At 51.3% G+C, this 18794-nt stretch overlaps 1 protein-coding gene across 2 annotated transcripts in view; it reads left to right on the top strand.

Moving 5' to 3' along the window:
- IGSF21 (immunoglobin superfamily member 21) overlaps positions 1-18794 on the top strand; it is a 155961-nt gene that overhangs the window by 103168 nt on the left and 33999 nt on the right. For both annotated transcript variants that reach the window (XM_048519241.1, XM_048519242.1), the window contains one exon: positions 17108-17226. In XM_048519241.1, the coding sequence (XP_048375198.1) occupies positions 17108-17226 (119 nt within the window). The remainder of the gene's footprint in view (positions 1-17107; positions 17227-18794) is intronic.

The raw sequence follows: 18794 nt of genomic DNA on the forward strand, positions 1-18794 counted from the left end.
GTAGACCTTCCAAGGGACCAAATCTGGCCACTGCCGCCCTGAGGTGAAAGGTGAAGGGATGGGGTGGGTGGGCTCCCCGTGTCTCTGGCATTTGCCCAACAAAGCCAGCCCAGTTCCCTTTTCTGGGAGAAGCTGGTGCCTGTATCCTGACAGGCCAGAGCTTTTAGGTAGGCCTGCAGCCCCCTCCCCACACCCCCTGGCTCTCCGTCCCCAAGCCCCAGAGCCTCCAGTTGGGCCCTGCTCTCCGCAGAAAAGATCGGGCTCAGCCGCCGCCTCCTCTCTTGTAAGCCCTGGAGGATTAATACCCTTTGTAGGCAGAACCATTTTGTGTTGTTTTCGTTGTTGTTGTTCCTGCTGGCCCAGTGCTAAGTAGTTAAAAGCCTCCGTAACTGTCAGCCGGGCTTGTGCAAATTGTCTGCATTACTGTGGAGTGGAGTGTTTGTGGCGAACGACGTGTTTGCGCAAATTCGGCTCTGTTTTTGTGGAAGAGAGCAAACCGGCAGCCTCCGCCTGTTGTTTTAACAAGGACAGCAACAGGCTCGGTTTCATCTGTCGCCTGTAAAAGCTGGCCGTTTTCCGGATCGTTGGCTTTGGGTCATTGCTGTGGTCATCCTCCTGCTCCTCCTCCTCCTCAAGGCTTCCCGGCACTGCTGCCCGATTCTTCAGGTTGTTTGTTTCCAGCTGAACAGGGAGGGCCAGAAGCGGAGGCCGCGGCAGGCAGCCGTTGCCAATTGTCAGTCGTGGAATCACAGAGACACTTGGTGGAGCAGAGCAGGAGGGCACGTCCACCAATGGCTGTTGGCCACATGGACTAAATCAGGGGTGTGTCAACTTCGAGAGCTAGGGTGACCATAGGGCTGTGGAATTAGCCTTGAACATCTAGGCGTCAGGAGTTGGACACCCCTGGACTAAATCCGGGGAGGCCATGCAACTCGAGCTTCAGATGTTCATGGGGCTGATAGAGGTGTAGCCATGAACATCTGAAGAAGACCTGTTCATCGGAGACCCTCCATGTTCAGAGATAGTAGTCCTCTGGGTGCCAGTTCCTGGGGGGCAGCAATGCAGGGAGGATTTGGCCTCCATGCCCTGAGTCTGGGCCTTCCAGGGAAGGCTGGCCAGCCAGTGCATAAATCTGAAGCCTCCTCAGATGGACCAGGAGTCCAGTCCCACGTGGCCATGACGCTCACTGGATGACCTGCTTCTGTCACCTTCTCCCAGCCTCGCCAAAGTGCAGCGTTGTTGTAAGAGTAAACCAGAGGAAGGAAGAACCATGTCTGCCAGCTGCAGCTCCTTGAAGGAAGGGTGGGATAAAGCCGCCGTAGGAAGGACCTTGAAGCCTAGTTTAACTGCCTAGTTTAACAGCAGTGGCGTAGGAGGTTAAGAGCTCGTGTATCTAATCTGGAGGAACCGGGTTTGATTCCCAGCTCTGCCGCCTGAGCTGTAGAGGCTTATCTGGGGAATTCAGATCAGCCTGTGCACTCCCACACACGCCAGCTGGGTGATCTTGGGCTAGTCACAGCTTCTCGGAGCTCTCTCAGCCCCACCTACCTCACAGGGTGTTTGTTGTGAGGGGGGAAGGGCAAGGAGATTGTCATCCCCTTTGAGTCTCCTGCAGGAGAGAAAGGGGGGATATAAATCCAAACTCTTCTTCTTCTAAAGTTGTGTCAAGTAGTTTGAGTTGTTTGGCTTTCAGGTGTTGTGCAAAAATCTACCCTGTTCCCCGTGCCTGCTCTTCTGCTGCCCCCCCCCCCTCAGCCCCTTCCCATCTACTTCCTCATCCTTGGATGTGGGCTTATTAAGTAGCTGGATGCAGTGGTAGGATTCAAATAATTTAACAACCGGTTCCGAAAGGACTCAGTGGTGGGATTAGAACCGTTCTCTGAATTAGACAAAAAAAATTAGCTACCGGTTCTGCCAAGTAGGTGCGGATAGGCTGAATCCCACCACTGGCTGGATGACCTCATGAGGTGCCACGGCAGGCGGGTTTTTTAACAGACGTAGCCAGTGGTCACAGTGCAGCTCTGCTTCTGAAGGACAAAGCTAGTTCCTGTCTTAGCAAAGGTTTGCTGAAGCTCAGGGTGGGTTCCAGAGGTGGGATCCAGCAGGTTCTCACCAGTTCCCAAGAGTGGGTTACTAATTATTTGTGTGTGCCGAGATGGGGTTACTAATTGGGTCTGCTTTTCCGTCTCCACGCCCTCGCCTCCCCGAGAGGCATCCTGCCTTTGAACGTGAAGGTTCCATATGGTGGAACACCCTTCCTCCAGCTGTCCGGGCCCTCACGGGAGTTCCTGGGTGAGGATTCCGCAGGAGGCCTGTAAGACTGTATGTTGGAGGAAATTCCACCGGGCCTTTGGAGTGGCCAGCTGCTGACAGGGTGCCCCCTTACTGCCCTGCCCCTAGGGCAGGTACATCCAAGGGAGTCCCCTCATAGTTGAGGGTCCTGCCATCCCTTCATAGGGGTAGGTTTTAAGTAATTGGGGTGGGGCGCCTTGCTTATTATAGTATGTATGGTTTTTTGCTGTTTTATGAGTTTTAAGCTATTTTATGGGATGGAGCCTATGTGTTTATATTTGTACGACCGCTCCTGTTGATGTTGTAGTGAATGTTGTTCACCGCCCGGAGCCCTTCGGGGATCGGGCGGTATACAAATTAAATAAATAATAATAATAATAATAATATAGCAATTGCGACTAATAATGTAACTCCCTGAACTGGGTTAATCCCTTTCAGGTGCTGCAATTCATTGATTCTCAGCCTTTCGTACCTTTTATCTCACCAGTCAAAGAACCTGTGTGTTTCACCATTGCTGTGTTCAGATTTGTGAGTTGGGGCATTTTCTATAATGTGATGATGATTTAGAAATGACCTGGTGGGAAAAAAATTTGGGGGGTCGTGGTGGGGTGGCTGCCCATGGGGGGGGGGCATCCAACTCAGGTTTTGCCCAGGGCTCAGGTTTGCCTAGGTACGCCTCTGCCCCCTTTGCTGAGGGGGGGCTGGCGAGGTAACCTGTTACTAAAATGTTTGGATCCTAGCACTGGTGGGTTCCAAACCTTTTTTAAAAAAGTCTGGAGGCTGCAGCAAGGAAGTTGGCGCCCACCCCACGTGCCCTGGTGCTGCATAGGGTGTGTGTGTGCGGGGGCGTGGGGGGGAGTTTCACCTGCTGAGATCCTCTTGCCGACCACAAGCCCACCCTGCTATCACCAGCTCCTCTCCCTCCTGCCCCCGCCACATGGCCTCCATGAAATGGGCATATGATTCGCACAGCCTGGTGCATCAGCAGAGACGCGAGGTTCCTTTTCCAGACTAAGCAACGGTGTGTTTCTGTTCCAGTGAGAAGGAAGCTACGGCGGAGATCTGAGGCTGTGCCCGGCAGGAGTGCTGCCGTTGGAGCCGGTTGGTTCTGCGGGGGCAGATTCCCATTTTCTTCCTTTTAGATCACTTTGATGAGCTCCCTGCCAAGCCTGTTGAAGAATTCCCCATTGATCATGGCTGGAGTCCTGCTTTGTAAAAAATTTTTGAGGAAAAACATGTCGTTTGGCAGTGTTCAAGAGGAATTTCAGGAACACAGCCAGCGTGGCGTGGTGATTAAGAGCACTCCGATCCAGAGAACCAGGTTTGATTCCCTGGTGAACTGGATTTGTTTCTGCGCTCCTCCACATGCAGTCTGCTAGGTAACCTTGGACCAATCACAGTTCTCTCAGAACTTTCTCCGCCCCACCTACCTCCCAAGGTGTCTGTTGTGGGGAGAGGAAGGGAAGAGGAGTTTTTTAAGCCGCTTTGGATTCCTTACAGGAGAGAACGGTGGGGTATAAATCCAAACTCGTCTTCCTCTCTTTGCAAACTCCCACTGAACCACTCGGTAGGATCCCAATTTCAGTTCTTGGCATTGTAAAAGGATCTCAGATTCCCACAATGGAGAAAGACTCTTTTCTCCCTCCGATGGTGAAAAGTCTCCGCCTGTCTGAGGAGTCAATACAGAGCTCAAAGAATTCAGGATCTGACTTGGCGTGGCATGGGGTAGAGTCATGGAAGACACCACCATTTTATGCAGAAGATCACATTCTGGAATCATCAGCTAGACCATCTCAAGAAGGAGGAGGAGGAGGAGGAGGAGGAGGAGGAGGAGAAGGAGGAGGAGTAGAAGAAGAAGAAGAAGAAGAAGAAGAAGAGAAAAAGAAGAAGAGGAGGAGGAGGAGGAGGAGGAGGAGGAGGAGGATGGATTTATATCCTCCCTTTCTCTCCTGCAGGAGACTCAAAGGGGCTTACAATCTCTTTTCCCCTTCCCCCCTCACAACAAACACCCTGTGAGGTGGGTGGGGATGAGAGAGCCCAAAGCCACTTATATCACCTTCCTTTCCTCCATTTCAGCCTCCCAACAACCCTGTGAGGTATGTTACGCTGAAAGTATGTGACGGGCCCAAGGTCACCCTGCAAGCATTCCGGGGCAGAGCGGGGATTTGAACTTGGGTGTCTGAGATCCTTCTCCAGGCCTCTGCATAGGTTCTAGCAGCTGGTCTTGAGGAAAGCTCAGCTATGGCTGCCACCCTGGAGAGACAGCCGCTGCCAATCAGGAGTGATGAGATTGGGCGGGGGAGACCACAGCGCTGGCTGGGTGGCAGCAGCCTCGTATACCAGGGGAGGGTCTGTAATTCACCAGCAGATCACCTTGGAATACTGACAGCTCTACATTTCCAAATGAAGAATCTAAGGAACAGGTGATGGGGAGGGGCTTTGTTCTTCCTGGAGTGATGGAGCGCGGCTGCCAGTCAGTGGAGACCCTTCTGGGCCAGAGGGGCTGTGTTCTGGCATAAGGCATCTTCACAGGTTCGTCCCAAGAGCCCCCTCCCAAACCTTCCTTGGCAACTAGAATCACAGTTGCCGGCTAAGTAAATCACACAGCATTATTTATTCCAGCTGCAGAGCAGGCTGGTCTTAAAAATGCAATATATATATTTTAAAGAAATGGGGAAAAAATGCAAAAAAAACGTGGGCTCGGTTGTGAACCGTCGCAAGGTTTGGAAGTGCCGGAGGCGGGATTTGAAGCCAGTATCCAAGCTTGCCTAGAACCGTTCTCTAGCGAGGGAGGAGAACACACTTGGAAGGGCCGGGTTTCTGCTGGGAGTGCTGAGTTCCGGCCGTGCAGCTGAATCGTGCGCCTGGGAGTAATGAGCCCCCTCAGCAAATGGTTCCTTCCACTGAAGTGGAAGAAGCTGAACCCACTTGCTTTAGCCTAGCACTCCTGCCTACCTCAAGGATTTTTTTTTTAAAGGAACCCTCCAGTAACAAAGGGAAGGAATTGCAGGTGGGTGGTGACGTCACTTGATGTGACGTCCTCAATGCAGATCATACCTGTGATCCTTTGTTCTTCCATTTGCTCACACTGAATCTTTCCTGCAAATGTGCCCGTGTTATTTCTGCATTGCTGGACAGAGGAGACCAGCAGTGTAAGAGGGACCATCAGTGGTCTGGCAGTAGAAGTCCACTTCCAGAGTTCCTTGTTCCTTCTCCCTCTCTGTTAGGACACCACCAGGAGGACCATTTTGCCTTTCCTTTGTTGCATGCTGAATAATTAAAGGTAGGAACAGGTGGCAGAAGCCTCCTTTCAAGGGGCAAGGCCAGTCTGCTCACCGATGCTTCCCTCAAGGAGGTGGGAAGGATGGGTCTGTGTGGGTGCGTGAGTGCCTGCGTGCGTGTGTGGCCACATAAGGCTTTGGAAGGGCGGCTGGCAATCAGGTGGCCTCTAGAACCCTGGGCTTGCTGGCGTGGCCCCCGCTGCCCTCTCCGTTGTTTGGGGGATGCCTCCTCTGCCAGCAGCCCCTTCCTGCCCCTTTGGAGGATCAGCCCCTCCCTCCGCCTGCAGCCTCCGGCTGGAAACAGAGTGTGTGGGGAAAGAGAGCCCTGGCATCCCGCTGCAAAGCCTCATAACTCCTCTCAACCCCGCTGTTCAGTTCCATTTATTTGCTCAGTACTTTCGTACTCTGGGCTTGTTTTGCTCCTGCTGTTGTCAGTCCCATTAATGTCTCGATTATACTTTATGTGGCTCATTCTTTATTTTAGGGTTTGGGTGTAAGCTGACAGGTGGCCTTTTGTAAACAGTGAAAAAAGCAAAGGAGTAACACGTCCCTTAAATAAAAAATGCCCCTTCTCCGTCAGGCCTCCAGCACTGCTGATAGCCACCTTCGGGATTTCAGGAAGAGAAGCGTTATTTTTCCAGGCCCCATGCGGACATGTCGGGGGGATGACTTCTGCATGCAAAGCAAATGGCCTGCCTGGGCCCACCCCCAAGAAGTCCGGGCTGGGCGTGTGCATTGTGAGTGGCAGGCCCTCCTTCAAGCCACCTTGAGGTCTAAAAAAAATAGCCCACTTATCAGCTGACCTTCATCAATGAGAAACGGTCCTGGCACTCTTGGAGAACAGTCGCACTCATGGCTGTTCCCGTGTTCCTTGGCACTGAGCGGGTGGCCTCCACAGTGACCTCTAACTGCAATCCTCCTATGACAGTGGTGGCGAACCTATGGCACGGGTGCCAGAGGTGGCACTCAGAGCTCTCTCTGTGGGCACGCGCAAGCAGAGTCGCCCCCCCACCCCCACCCCCCACACATCTAGGCTGGCCTGGGCCGCAGGGCTCAATTATTAGCATTAAACCTAAGACCTAGTTTTGGGGAAGCAGTGTAGGTAACCCTGTTAAGCACTGTTAAACCCCACTGATTTTCATGCAAAGAACTAAAGCGCGATCCTTTACCTGGGAGTAAGCTTGGTTGCTGGCAAAGGGGCTTGCTTCTGAGTAAATCCTCCTAGGGTCATGATTCACCCGTTGGAAGTGTTACACGGTTGCTTCAAAACGAAGCCACCGACTACCACCAAGCTTACTCCCAAGCAACGCACGCCTTGGAGCCAACCGTTGTTCCTAAACTAAAACCTCAGTATTCAGGTTAAATTGCCGTGTTGGCACTCTGCGATAAATAAGTGGGCTTTGGGTTGCAGTTTGGGCACTCGGTCTCGAAAAGGTTCGCCATCACTGTCCTATGAGGTGTTTTAATTGTCCCTGGCCTATTTCTGGGATGAGAGACCTTACTGGGGATAGGGTGGGACACCTATTTGCTGAATGATACAGGCTGTACTTCTGAGGACTCTCTGGGCCTCTCGGGTGGCCTGAGTATGTGCTGTTGTACTAATGTATGTAAGTGTGGCACAAGGATTATTCTCTGTTCGACATAATCGCGTGATTGTCTCTGTTTTGTTTGTATTCTCCTGCATGTTTCTTCTTAGAGATCCTCTGCAACAGGACTGAATTTACCATCTGTTCATGGAGTTCAGTCTTGTCTGCTCAGACTGGCAGTTGCTCTTTCTTTCACATCACCTCTCTCTAACTGGAGCTGCCGCCTGGGATTGAACCTGGGACCCTCTGTATGCCAAGCGAACTGCCTATCATTAAGCCATGCCCCCCTCCCCATTCAACTGAATGTCCTCCCTCTGCTACAGTGTGAAGTCCTGTGGGCCAGCCTGCGAGCCGCCCTGCTTCAAGGGCTTAGCTCATAGGTGTCAAACTCGCAGCCCCCCAGATGTTATGGACTTCAGTTCCCATCATCCTCTGCCAGCATGGGGTGATGGGAACTGTAGTCCACAACATCTGGAGGGCCATGAGTTTGACACCTATGGCTTAGCTTGAGACACAAGTGCAGCTTTCGTTAGCTAGAGTCAAGCAGCAAAGGCTCCCTTGACTTCCTGGTTTGTGTTTTTCCACCTCTGCTAATGGCACAGGAATGCCCGACTCTGCTGAGCTCCCAAAGAACACCTCTCAGGTATGCTGGCCTTCTGTCCGGAAGGACAGGGAGAGGCCTGGCTAATGGGGGAGGGGGGGAAATGGTCCTCCTCGTGGCCACATGGCGCATACGCTGCAGCAATGTTCCGCCCCACAGCCAGCCTTCTGCTCGCAAGGAAAAAGAGGACATAGCTCAGCCGTCTGAAGGGAAGTGTTAAACCCAGACTGTTCTTTTTTATTTTATGTTATGCACCAAGGAGGCCCTTTTGCTCACTGCACTGATAAGTTATGCCTCCGAACTTCATTACGCGCACACTCCGCTCCGCTTACTGGCAAGCGTCTCTGCACAACTTGTGCAGCGAATATCCGGCCCCCTTTGCGCCCGTTGAGATAAACTGCGCTTGGCGTTCTCTTAATGAGGCGTCGGTAGAAAAAAAATGTTGCTCTGGGCAGCATCCTTCTCTGTGGGCTTTTTTATTATTTCGTAGCAAATCAAGCCGACTCCCCAAAAAGTTAAGATTTGGAGAACTTTAGAAGACCGTGCAAAGGAAACACGTCATCGCTTCGCAGCCCTGAGAGAGGGAAACTTGGGCAGGGTTCCCCCCCCCTTACAGACAACAACGAAAAGTCACCCCCAGGTCTTGTACTGGACTGGGTGTAGCCACTGACGGCCTCGCTAGACATTGGGGAGGTGGCTGAAGGAGGCGCATCCTCTGATTTGGGGGTTCTGGAAATCCCTTCTCTGGTTTCCAAAGTGGAATTGGTGTCCTCCCATATCTTCGAGATTGCATCACCCCATATGTCCCGACACGGCCTCTTCGTTCAGTGGAGGCCAATCTACTGGTGGTCCCTGGCCCCCTCGATGATCTGCGGCCTGGCCTCCCACACCGCAGCCAGGGCCTTTCTCACGGCTCTGGCCCGGCCTCGGTGGGAATGCTCTTCCACCAGCTGTCAGGGCCCTCAGGGACCTCAATTGTGAGTTCCCGCAGGGCCTGCAAGACGGAGCTGTTCCGCCGGGCCTTTGGAGGGACCAGCCGCTGATGGTGCCCCCTCCCCCCCCTTCCCTGGCCTATCTTTGGGACTGTACCATCTGACGGGATCAGCCGTTCCTCTCTTGGGGGAAGGATTTAATGTCGGGTTATGGGGCGCCATCCACACCCATATTATACCTGGAATTTTATTTAAGAGTTTACATTTAGCTAGTCCTCGCTGCTTTTATAGATTTTATCTAACTTATGATGGTTTTATTATTGTATTTACTGTATGTTGTGCACCGCCCAGAGCCCCTTGGGGACGGGGCGGTATAAAAGTTGAAAGTATAAAAATAAATAAATAAATGTTCTGGTTTTTTAGATTTCCAGAGCTGGAGAGCAGTCCTGGACCATTTGCCCCACATTTCAGTGTCATTCTTTGGCCCCTTCCGCACACGCAAAATAATGCGTTTTCAAACCACTTTCACAACTGTTTGCAAGTGGATTTTGCCATTCCGCACAGCTTCAAAGAGCACTGAAAGCAGTTTGAAAGTGCATTACTCTGCATGTGCAGAATGAGCCTTTGTTTGCATCCTTAATGTCCCCCTTTCTGTAACTGCAGTGGGGAGTGTGAGTGTGTGAATAAAACACTGCCAAAAAGAAGCCTGGACAGGATATAGTTGTGTCAAGATTGTTTTCGGGTGATGCGTCACCTGTTGGTCAGAGTGCATGGGCGCAAGAGGACTCTTCTTGATGCAATCATGTATGATCATATCTACTGATACGTATGTGAGCATCAGTCGTGTGGAGAGGGGAAGATGCCGGCGCATGGAAGGAACTGGGTCACGCTGCAAAATGGGCTCCCTGCAACTAATTTCGCTGGCACTGAGGAGGGGTGGCATGCGGCAGAGGAGAAGTCTGGAATGATAACAGGACCAAATTTGGGGGGGGGGGTCTTCTCTTCCTTCTCATGTCTTCCCTATTAATATTTATTTTTATCCCAACCCCTCAATCAAAACAAACCTCAACGCATTACAAAGCAATTAAAATCCCAGTGAAAACATCAGATTCTTGGAGATGTTCTTAAACAGCCAGAGATAAAAATAAATTGCAGTGTAGACTATCAAATGAACAGTTCAGCCATCTCCTCCGAAAAGTCGCAGGCATAGAAATGCAACATGTTACAATAGGAAAGGGAAACTCTTCCACCTAGAGGCCGGGAAAACAAATATAGGCTCACCCAGCTACAGACACACAGAGATTGGTGTCGGGCAAGCATTGGAAGGGGAGGGAGCCTGCCTGAAAAATGAATCTTTGCCTCTGAAATGGGCAGAAGGAAGAGCAGAGAAGGCCTTTGATGGCCCCCTCAGAGGGAAGCCAAGAGCCCCCCCCCCTCCAGCTGCTCAGGGATGGGAAGGGGCTGGCTGGCTGGCCGGCCTTCTGAACAGGGCCCAGAAAGAAGTAGGTCACGGTTTCCAGAAAAACAACAAACACATGACTTGACTGCCTTGTGTTCTGCATTTTCTCACCTCCTACAAGTGCTAGTTGATGTGGTGAAAACAATGTATTGTGATGGTGGGGAGGGGGGGACAAGGGTGGGCTCAAATCTCTCCTGTTCTCACCAGGTGCCCTTCAGCATGTCACTCTCAGCCATCCTACCTGCCGTAGTCTTGCAGGGCTGTGTAGATCAGTGCTTGGAATGCTGAAAGAGGATCGATGAAGTTGTTCTTATTGTTACTACAACTGTGACTATTGGAGGGTGGTGGGGAAAGGCCAAATGCAATGACGTCATGGCAGCACATGCTTCTTTTGCGTTCCTGATCATTCATTGACTCGTGCCCAAAATACAACCAAAAAAGGACATTTGTGCGTGTTCTCCAAACATGCACCTAAAACAAGAAGTCCCCACTTTTTATGATCCTGCAGACACCTTTGATTGTCTGTCACAGGGTGGTGGGCAACTACAAAATGGCTGCTACAGGAGATGGAACCCGATACAAAATGGCTGCCACAGTGTGGTGCCCAATATTTCCTTACCAAACATCAAGCCAAAAGAAGAGAAGTTTAAGTAGATTTATTTGCAAAGAAAGGGGGGCTGTACATGGGCAGAATCCACCACAACAACATATCCACAGCGTATTTATTCCCTTCTCTTGGTTTCACCACACCCTCTCCGTTCCCCCATTGGCTAAGGGTACTTAAGAGTTACAGCCTTCCAATCCGCTTATGTACATATTGCTCCTTGGTGTGTTCCCCCTCCCAAATTCCTCCTGTATGGTCCATAACTGACACCCCTTATTCAAGCCGGGGTGTAAAAGTTCATATGCATTAGCTAACTACGCATTCTTCTTCTACGTGACCTCCTGCACTTCTGCTTGCGGTTGATGTCGAAGCAGCTGTGTGCATTTCATTATCACTCTCACACTTGTTTTGAGCCTACACGCTTCCTTTTTACCATTAGTTTCTATCTTGTGGTTGGTACTTTCCACCCCATAATTCGGAACAAACATCTTTATATCATCTGTTTTCATCTTGTGGTTGGAAACTCTTGAACAAACATTACCCTATTAAAAACCTTTAACCCTTTTAGTTCCCACTTCTCTTATTCTAGTAGAGAACACATTTCTCCTATTTCACAACAGGAGGAGCCAGATACAAAATGTCCACTACATGAGATGGAGCTCGATACAAAATGGCTGCCACAAGAGAGGTACAGTCAGTTACAAAATATGAAGGGTTGAGGTCATGCATTACAGCAAAGCTACAACATTTCCACCAGAAGGTCCTTCTAACAGGATGCCTTTTGAAATGTACGTTATTGTTTGGAAATATTTTCTTGCATACACACGTAGCCCACCTTCAGTCACGCAGCGGAGATCCTTGTGCGGTGGGGACAGCTCCTGCCGAAGCAACTTTTTAAGGTTCTCCGCAGCCAGTCAAATCTCCAGTGGCCAGTCAGGGTGGGCAAAATCCCCTCCTGGCTTTGCACACTTTCTAAAAACACTTGGCAGATGCCAAGTTATCGGTGGGTGCCACGGAGTCCTGACCCTCCCTCGCTTCTTAGACCTGTGGGCCCAGGGGGTGATCGCCCACTCCCCGTCCTTATGCAGCGTAGGCTGGGGGAGCCCAGTGCAGTGAGTCACGGGGACTGTGCTGTTGGAGCAATGAAGGCTCATAATGGAATATGGCAGCACAATTAATGATAATGGGATTAGCGCCGAGAGCTTAATTGCCAATCGAATCAACCTTCGCCTCGGAGACCAGTTTATGTTTGTCTTTTAAGGGTGTCCCGTGTGGAAGGCCTGAGTGAGCGCTGCAGTTGCTCAGAATGGAGGGTCTTCTCTTGCCATCTTCTTGGCCGGGTTCCCCCTCCTCCTTAGGCCCGGCCCTCCGTCGCCATTGGATTGGAGGGGGGTCTTGCTTTGCAAAGGTTCCCCCTTTAAGCAGTATTCTCCCTTGATCCCACTTCCCGGATCCGTGCAACCAACGAATGGTTTTATGATTGCGGTGGCTCTAAAGCTGAGAGGCAGCGGGGAGGGGGGAGGCGTTAATGGGTTTTTAAAGGCCGAGGAGGAAGAGTTCAACACCCGCTAAAAGCTGCCGTAAAAGGCGCTCAGCTTTGCAGCCAGACACGCTCCAATTCGGGCAGCCCGTTCCCCCCGCCTTCCCTTCCCTGGTTCCTCGTCTCCGCATTTGCCTAGCGGATTAATTGGCCACACTCAATGATGCTCGGATCAACCAAACATATTTAAATCAGACACACTGGCTGATTTGCGTCCCATGGAGTCGAGAGCAGAGACCGAGTAAATGCCAGCTGTTTTAAATCACAAGTTATTGCAAAGATATGGGGGAAGAAGAAGAGTGTCTTATCACTTGGCTGAAAACTGGCTGCCGGCTGAGAGCCAGCCTGGCCATTGGCTGAGCTGTTGTGATGTCACGGAATGTTCTCGTCTGCATTGCTACTCGGCTACAGAATGTTGGAGAGGGCTGTGAGGGTTTTGTAAGAGAAGTCGCAGTGTGCAACTGGAGGGTGTGGAAAGTCTCCAGCTCGAGGCAACTTTTGTTTTTTGCATTGTGAGAAGAATTTTTATATTGATTTTTTATCTATGCTATTTATAGCCCGCCTGTCTCACTGGGACTTGAGGCAGATTACGCCGAGTGAGTCACTCCAATCTATGGGATGGCACAGCCAATAAACAGTGAAATAGGATTTGGGTTGTAGAACCAACCAAAGATCTAAAAAGCACTGAAGCGAAGCATGTGTTAACATGATTTGTTAAATGATGCAAAATTACACCATAGGATCCAACTTACAGAAAACGATACACAGTGGTATAGAGCATAGCACCTAATAATTTTTCCAAGTTTAGTGGACATTTAGTGCAGTCCTGCGCTGTTGCTAGCACAGAAAAGCCCTCTTCAATAATTCAGTTTTGCATATTTTGCAGAAAGGCAAGGAAGAGGGAGTCTTCCTGACCTCCTCAGGTGAAGGCACCTGGAGGGGGGGCAGCGGTGGATTTTGCAGACTAGCACCCACAGAAAGCCTCTCTCAGATGAGCGAAGCTGTCATGGCAGCCCATTGGGGCAGAAACGGTCTCGCAAATAGGAGGGTCTAAGGCAGTGGTGGGATCCAAAAATTTTAGTAACAGGTTCCCATGGTGGTGGGATTCAAACAGTGGCGTAGCGCCAATGGGGCTGGGTGGGGCATGACAGGGGCGTGGCCGGGCATTCCGGGGGTGGGGCATTAATAATTTCTCTGTTACTGTAAAAAACTCTTACTGTAAAACAAAAAGTTCCTAATTTCCAGCTGGTATCTTTCTGTCCATAATTTAAACTCATTATAGCAAGTCCTATCCTCTACTGCCAACAGAAACAACTACTTCTACCTCTAATTGACTGCCTGTCAAATACTTAATACTTTCAAATACTTAATTTTGTTTCTAGAAATCAAAAGAAGGATACTTTCCTTAAACAAGGAACTTTACCATATTTCTAACATATGTTTTTAAAACAGCCCAACAGGGAGAATTATCCCGTTTTCTACCTTCGCTAACCAGCCACATAGGAAACAACAGGACTTTATGATTTTTGGACCTAATGGCATTTCTAACGGAAAAGTAGACCCGATTAGGAACCCCCTCTCAGCACACACAAATAATTAGTAACCCACTCTCGGGAACTGGTGAGAACCTGCTGGATCCCACCTCTGGTCTAAGGTCATAACTGGCTTGGTATGGGATAGCCAGTGTTTCAGGAGAGCCTGGTAACTGATGGGCACCCAGTGGTTGCAGAATGGGAGTAACGTTCAATCTGTGTCCAGCTCCCCGTAACAGCCAAGCCACAGCCTTCTGCAGCAACCAAACTGAACCCCACTTCTTGGGGTCACATGGGGGGCACATTGCAGGGACAGTCAAGTAGAGCTTAGGGGCGGAGCCAACAGTATAAAGCTGGAGCTGTTCATCCCAGCTGCTCAGTTTGATCCTGTTTCAGCTCGAAGCTTCCAGTTTACACCTGCACCCGGGCAACCTGAGGCTGACGCCAAATGGGTTCACCCCACTGGCCACCGTTCAACTGCACCCCAGCCCCAAACTCCCTAGGAAGTTTCGGGATGGGGCGCAGCTGTCAGGGGGCTGTGCCCACGGTAAGCTCCAGGTGCACAGGTACGCACTGGGATTCACAGGTCTCTGGGCTTTCCTTCTTTTCAATCAAAGTTCTGATCTCACATATTCTAAAAACACAACTTTTCATCCTCTGGGTCACTGTGGAGTTCAGACCTGACCCTGCTTTCTGATCCCTGTTTCTGATCCCTCAGGATCCTTCCTCCCCCCCCCCCGCCCCCCTTACCTTGTGGTTTTTTTTCTGCATTGCAATAACACAATTACTTACCCTTCTGAAGAGCTGTCAGGGTTAGTAAACTCCAGCTGCTAAGCTGCATTACAGAGATCTCTCCCAAAAAACCTTCTGCAGTTTATTAATAGTTTATTGATCCCCAAGCGCCATCGCCGGTGAAGAGAAGCTTCGTTCCAGCCCCCCCACCCTCCGCCCAGCCCATTATCTGAATACTGACTACTAACCAGACAGCCGATCGATGGCACTCAATTCCTCGGGAAAAATGTTCTCTTGCCTCTTTAATCCACTGTGGGCAGTGGGAGGCAGCTCTGTGGGGAGGCCAGATTACGGAGGTGGGGGAAACAAGCAAGCGTCAAGAGGAACCTGGTGAAATTCACAGGCCGTGGTTTCAGCCAAGGGGCAGAGAGGGCACCATCCCTTGGGGCTCAGCACCACATCACACTGAGATCGGGAAAGCCCTTCCAAATCCCCCAAAAGCCCCATCTCCGTGGGGTCGGCAAGATGACTCTGAAAAGCACACACAGGTCAAGCAGGGGGGTTGTTTTGTCCCTCAGTCGCTGAGAGGTAGAGGGCTTCAGGCTGTGGAGGTTCCATTTAGACGTCCCACCTTATAGTCGTGACTAGATTGATTCTGCCTGCTCGGAAGGCCGGGCCAGTTGGTTTGCGTTGCCCACTAATTCCAGTGTTCTCTCGGGAGACGGTTTCATTTCAAGGTCCTCCCTGTTGAAGCCACCTGGCACCACCTCCTCCACCATCTTCCTCCTTCTCCCAGCTCTGTTGAGACTCCCCTTCTTGGCTCCTTGTACCGGCAAACCCAGCGGCTCTCCTTCTTCCCAAGTGCCTTCTTGTGAGGCTGCTTGTCTGTAATTGGAGCTCTCTGTTTGCCCTCCCCAAAGTGTGGCTCTCCGGGGTGCCACTTTTCTTTGATTAACTCTCACTATCTGGCCACCAGCAGCCTCCGTCAATCCATCTTTCGACCAAGGAGCCTTCCTCCCCTCTCTCCACGGAGACCCATTTTTAGCTCCCCTTTCAAATTGGACGCTGCGACGAGGGAGGGGCACTTTGATTCCTCTGTTGCTTTCCTGTGGCCTCCTCCATTCTGTCTCCCCTCCCCTGTTCTTAGGCCCATTTAAAGTTGTGTCACTTGGTAAATTTAATGCCTGACCAGAGAAGTGTCAGTGCTGAGTGGGGGGGGGGGGTGTTTGACGAGGAATCAATGCAACCTCAGCTTAACCCTCCCAGACTTCTTTCCTCTCCCTTCTACAATCAGGTGGCCCAATTTTCTCCTCCCTCATATTCAGAGGTGGGATCCAGCAGGTTCTCACAGGTTCCCGAGAGTAGGTTACTAATTATTTGTGTGTGCTGAGAGGGGGTTACTCATTGGTGATTTTGCCTTGTGATTTTTGCTTTAGTTACACCCGCCTCTCAGTAGTAGCGCGCAGAGCTTGAAGCAGTCTAGCAGGAGGTGCACCGGCGTGCGTGGCAGCCTGCGCCTGCGTGCATTTGTTTCCCACCCAAGGACCGGCGCAGCAGCTGCGTCCTTGCCACAGCCCTGCCCAGGAATGCCCCGCCCCCAGAATACCCGCCCACGCCCCCATCGTGCCCCGCCCAGCCCCATTGGCACTACGCCACAGTTTGAATCCCACCACCATGGGAACCTGTTACTAAAATTTTTGGATCCCACCACTGCTCATATTGTGGAGATCCCATAATAGTTCCTTTTTGCAAATGGGTTGGGCTCTCTCCCGGAATGCCTCCATCCTCCAATCTAGCACCTTCTCACACTGGCTTCCAAAACAGAGAAGGGCATGTCTTGTAACCCTGTTAGCCGAACTGGGCATCGGGGCTGTCTCTGCGTCAGCAGCCTTCCTCACCTTTGCCCATATATTGGGATTTCCTGCATGGCCTTGCCAGATTCCTCGGCCACCGTGATCTCAGCACCTGCCCTACTCTGCCCTCCCGCAAGCAGGTGGGCAGCTGCAACTCTTCCATTTTCAACCTGCCATTGCTTGATGCCAGGCAGCTGAACGTGGGAACGGACTCCCCAGAAAGCCCGTGTGGCTGAGCTGATGAGCAGGTTGCCTGTGTCTGACACTTCCTCTGTGGCCCTTCCACACATTGCTTGAGGCTGCAGTCACGCTGGGGCATGCAGAGCCACGTGAATGGGCCTTGGTGGTCCTCCTCCCATGCCACATTGCACAGGTGTGTGGAATGAAGAGTGTCTCCACTGTGCAGGTGGATGCGGTGCTCCCAAGAGAGCGGAAAGCTTTTAAGCAAAGGCACTTGATAGAATTAACAACGGTTTGTTTTCTTTTCTACTTCCTTTGTGCATAATGATTGAACCCATCAGCTTTTCCATTTGTGTGGAGTCCCTGTTTCTTCTCTTCATTTACAGCTTCAGGCAATTTGCCGCAGTGCTTTTTTTGAACCCAGAACCCTGTGAACCGGTCCTGAGCTATGTCTGGACCAGAAAGAGCCGGTCCTGTTCTCTTTCCTCACTGTGACGGTTCTTCCCTCCCAACAGGCTTCCTGAGGTCCGGATCTCAGACAACGGCCCCTATGAATGCCACGTGGGAATTTACGACCGAGCGACTCGCGAGAAAGTGGTGCTGGCATCTGGCAACATTTTCCTCAATGTGATGTGTAAGTTCATTCCTGTTTTGTCCATTTCTATCAACAGCAGCTGTTAACGAACCACGATATTAGTTGTGAATAGAACCTCTTTGCTTGGAGACAGAACTGCTCGTGGGCTCCTCGTGAGTACCCACTTTTGGAATCTGGATGGAAGATCCGGTGGTCCTGTGCTCTGATCCTTCAGGGCTCTCCTGATGTGTCCCTATGCCCAGAGTACTTACCTTCTTGGAATATTTTTGTTTACTTCAAATGTGCATAACGTGTTTCCCCCCACTGGCACTGGATGAAGGGAGCTTGACTCTCATTCGCCATAATGTCATTGTTCTCTAAGATGCGACTGGACTTCCACCCGCCTGTCCCATTCCTCAAAGAAGAAGAAGAAGAGTTTGGATTTATATCCCCCCTTTCTCTCCTGCAGGAGACTCAAAGGGGCTTACAATCTCCTTGCCCTTCCCCCCTCACAACAAACACCCTGTGAGGTGGGTGGGGCTGAGAGAGCTCCAAGAAGCTGTGACTAGCCCAAGGTCACCCAGCTGGCGTGTGTGGGAGTGTGGGAGTGTACAGGCTAATCTGAATTCCCCAGATAAGCCTCCACAGCTCAGGTGGCAGAGCTCGGAATCAAACCCTGTTCCTCCAGATTAGATGCACGAGCTCTTAACCTCCTACGCCACTGCTGCTCCTACGCCATAGCATGGTGTAGGGGTTTGCAACCTGCGGCTCTCCAGACGTTCATGAACTACAATTCCCATCAGCCCCTTGGCCATGCTGGCAGGGGCTGATGGGAATTGTAGTTCATGAATGTCTGGAGAGCCTCAGGTTGCAGACCCCAGTAACTGGCACCATTTTTTGCTGGAAGGCCCCGGTAGGCAGTCAGTGGTAGGAAGCTAGAGCTTTGAAACAAAGCGCCATGTGCTTGAGCCCTTGCAGTGTGAACACCCTTGACAGCAGAGCCAGCAGCCTGTGACTCTGGCCCAAGCAGGTCTTTAAAAATGAATCAAAGGCCATTGCGGAGGGTCTCGCTGAAATACAAACACCAGCTGTCCCTCATCCCCCTCTTCTAGCTCTCTGGGCTGGGGAGGCAGCTGGATGGTTGTTGAGTCAGCGGGTCGTGGGTGTCGGAGCCAAGAGGGCAGGGCTCCATCTTTGTCGTTCCCGCCGAGAGAGAGTGTCAGGTCCGGGCGAGCCGTGCCAGGGAGCAGCAGGGAACAGATGTTGCGATTTATATTTACTGAGCAGCTTCATTTGCCATGGAGGAACCTGGAGTTGACAAACGAGCTTCTCTCTCGTTGGGCGGAGGCGGTTCGGCACCAGCTGCTGCCATGTTTCGTGGCATTAGCAGCCCCCTGAACCCTAAGTAGGGGGGCAGAACAAGGGGAGGGGGAAATGCTGCAAGAGGGCCTCATGCTACCTTCTGGTCCCACATAATGAGGGACCGCAAGACCTTTTCTTGAGGAACAGACAGAACACCTGAGAAGGAAAGGCTCTATCGGATATTGCAGGTTCCATCACCATGGCGACAGGATTGGTAGGCCGAAGCCTGATTTGATTGACGGGGCTTTTCTCCTGAGTTCAGGTGC

Source organism: Sphaerodactylus townsendi, linkage group LG16, assembly GCF_021028975.2.
Source record: "Sphaerodactylus townsendi isolate TG3544 linkage group LG16, MPM_Stown_v2.3, whole genome shotgun sequence".
In the NCBI taxonomy this organism is placed as follows: Eukaryota; Metazoa; Chordata; class Lepidosauria; order Squamata; family Sphaerodactylidae; genus Sphaerodactylus; species Sphaerodactylus townsendi.